We start from the raw sequence: 2,897 nt of genomic DNA on the forward strand, positions 1-2,897 counted from the left end.
TGGGTTGGACGATCTGACTGAGGACTGGTGAAACCGGATGGCAACACCAGGCTCCAGTCTGATTTGGCAGAGTTTCTACAGCTGGATGCCCTTCCTAACGCCAACCACTCAGAGTGTAGTAGATATAAAACTTCTATTGTTGTAGATATAAAACTTCTATTGTTGTAGATATAATGCTATGATAAGGATTTGATCTACTATAGTTGGCTGCCAGGGGATCTGTAAAGAAAAAAAAAGAGAGAGAGATGTAAAACTGAATCTTTTAAAATTAAAGTTGGCTGTTATAGTGAGAAGAATATCAAAAAACAAACAGAAAAATTCAAGCTAATCCTGAAGTCTAAAGTACCAGCCCCAGTGCTCAATAATAATAATAATCCTTTCTACTAAAAGCACAAGGCCTGAAATTTGGGGGAGGGGATAGTCAATTACATTGACCCCAGTACTCAACTGGCGTTTATTTTATTAAGCTCCAAAAAGATGAAAGGCAAAATCCACCTTGGCAGAATTTGATCTCAGAATGTAAAGACAGATAAAATGCTGAGGTTGTATGCTGTCAACTTAATGTGACAGTCCCCTGAAGGGAATAATACTACTGTTGGTTAGACCTAGAAAGCTGTACTGCTTCCTGTCGGCCTTGACACATTTCCTGGGTCCTTATGTTTACAAGAGGGAGACAAGCACCTCCACCCTCGTAAACATAATTATACAGGAAATGTCTAACCAACAGTAGTATTATTCCCTTCAGGGGACTGTCACATTAAGTTGACAGCATACAACTACTTCATTGTATCGCTACTGCATAAATCTTTCTGAGAGATTTAGAAATGTATTATTTCTAAAAAAGATAAAATGCCATTAAGCATTTTGGCAGATGTCCTAACAATTCTGCCAGTTTCATGCCTTTGTAATAATAATAATAATGGTTTCAAATTTTGTCACAAGGGCAGCCATTTTGCGGGAGGGGATGAGTCGATTACATTGACCCACAGTCTTCAACTGGTACTTATTTTATCAACCCCGAAAGGATGAAAGGTAAAGTCGACCCCGGCAATAATTGAACTCAGAATGTGTGAAGACAGACAAAATACCGCTAAGCATTTTGCCTGGCATCCAAATGATTCTGCCTGCTCACTGCCTTAATAAATAATAATAATGATGATGATGATGATAATAACAACAACAACAACAAATAATAATAATAATAATAATGATGATGATGATAATAAAAATAATAATAATAACAATAATCCTTTCTACTATAATGGCAAAGGATAGTCAATTATATTAATTGAACCCATTACTCAACTGGTACTTATTTTATCAACCCCAAAAGGATGAAAGGCAAAGTCAACCTTGGTAGATCTGAACACAGAACACAGACAGATGAAATGTTGCTAAGCATCTTGCCTGGCCTGGCACAGTAACAATTTTACCAGCTCACTGGCTTAAAGACTTAATATTATAATCTACTAATATTAATATTATAAGCTACTAACCCAGTTTCACATCTTCCATTCCTTTGTCTTCGAATGATGTCATTTCTTTCAATTCTAAAGGCAGAGTATGTCTCCATATGCTTTTCCACATGAACCATTCCACTGACATTTTTCTCATGAAGCACCGTGTGATTTCTTTGCTCATACAACATCTGTCGCACGTGCGACTCCTGATGCTCACACGACTCCTGTTGCTCACACGACTCCTGATGCTCACACGACTCCTGATGCTCACACGACTCCTGATGCTCACACGACTCCTGATGCTCACACGACTCCTGATGCTCACACGACTCCTGTTGCTCACATGACTCCTGTTGCCCACACGACTCCTGTTGCCCACACGACTCCCGTTGCTTATTCGACTTCCGTTGCTTATTCGACTTCCGTTGCTTATTCGACTTCCGTTGCTTATACGGCTCCTGTTGCTTATTCGGCTCCTGTCGCTTATATGACTTCCGTTGCTCATACGAATCCTGTTGCATTTGTCGAGTTGTCATATGCGTCAATAATACAGTAACTGCAGCTGCAAACCCAATCCAAAACCATGGCATTTTAATGCTTTAGGAAATTTCTAGATGAAAGAAAAAGGATATATTACATTAAAATCAAAAACAACACCAAAAACAAACGAAACTAGTTATACTGGCATATATAGAAAGAAAGAGAGTGAGAGAGAGAAAAAGATTGAGAAACTGACAAACAGACACACAAATATATTTTCAATCAACTATTTGCTGGTTTTGTTTAACCCAGGTGAGTGCTAATTTCACAAACTTTATAATCAGAAAAGTTCCAAGTTTGACCATCCTGCTTTATCTTTGTTTGACTACATTATCAGATGTATCATCCTTTTTTTGTTAAACTAGTAGGGTCTTTTTTTTTTCTTTTTTTTTGAGGGACACTTGGTTGCAATTTCTAGCAAGCTGAGTGAGCATGCAGTTGCCCTCCACCCAGAAGGACAGATTAGAAGCTGAAATATTAGAAGTACTAGAGGAGAAGGAACCATATAATATAGAAGGCAACTGAACCATGGACCAGATCTGTGAAATGATATGGTAAACAGAACCATAAAAAAGCAAAGAATCAGTCCTGGAAAGAATAGAAGAAAAGGCAGGAAATAAAGAACATCACTAGATAGCTAGAAGCGAAGCTAAATGATAGGTGTAATTAACAAGGAGACAGGCTGAAAATAAGTATTTTACTAAGATTTGAAATTTAAAGATCAGAAATGTGAAGTGTTTTGCATTGCAAAGTTTTCTGTCTGTACGGATATGGTACACTGGTGAAAAGTGTGTATACACAATCCTTTCTTCTATAGGCACAAGGCCTGAAATTTTAGGGGTGGGGACAAGTCAATTACATCGACCCCCAGTGCGTAACTGGTACTTAATATATTGG

General features: G+C 38.0%; 1 protein-coding gene across 1 annotated transcript in view; it reads right to left on the reverse strand.

The window, feature by feature from the left end:
- Positions 1-6: 6 nt before the first annotated feature.
- LOC106881891 (uncharacterized) overlaps positions 7-2,897 on the reverse strand; it is a 6,184-nt gene continuing 3,293 nt past the window's right edge. The window contains exons 2-3 of the mRNA XM_014932412.2: positions 1,497-2,070; positions 7-219 (exon numbers count right to left, since the gene is read on the reverse strand). Of these exons, the coding sequence (XP_014787898.1) occupies positions 134-219; positions 1,497-1,965 (555 nt within the window). The 5' untranslated portion in view covers positions 1,966-2,070 and the 3' untranslated portion in view covers positions 7-133. The remainder of the gene's footprint in view (positions 220-1,496; positions 2,071-2,897) is intronic.

This window comes from Octopus bimaculoides, chromosome 14 (assembly GCF_001194135.2).
Source record: "Octopus bimaculoides isolate UCB-OBI-ISO-001 chromosome 14, ASM119413v2, whole genome shotgun sequence".
Classification (NCBI taxonomy): Eukaryota; Metazoa; Mollusca; class Cephalopoda; order Octopoda; family Octopodidae; genus Octopus; species Octopus bimaculoides.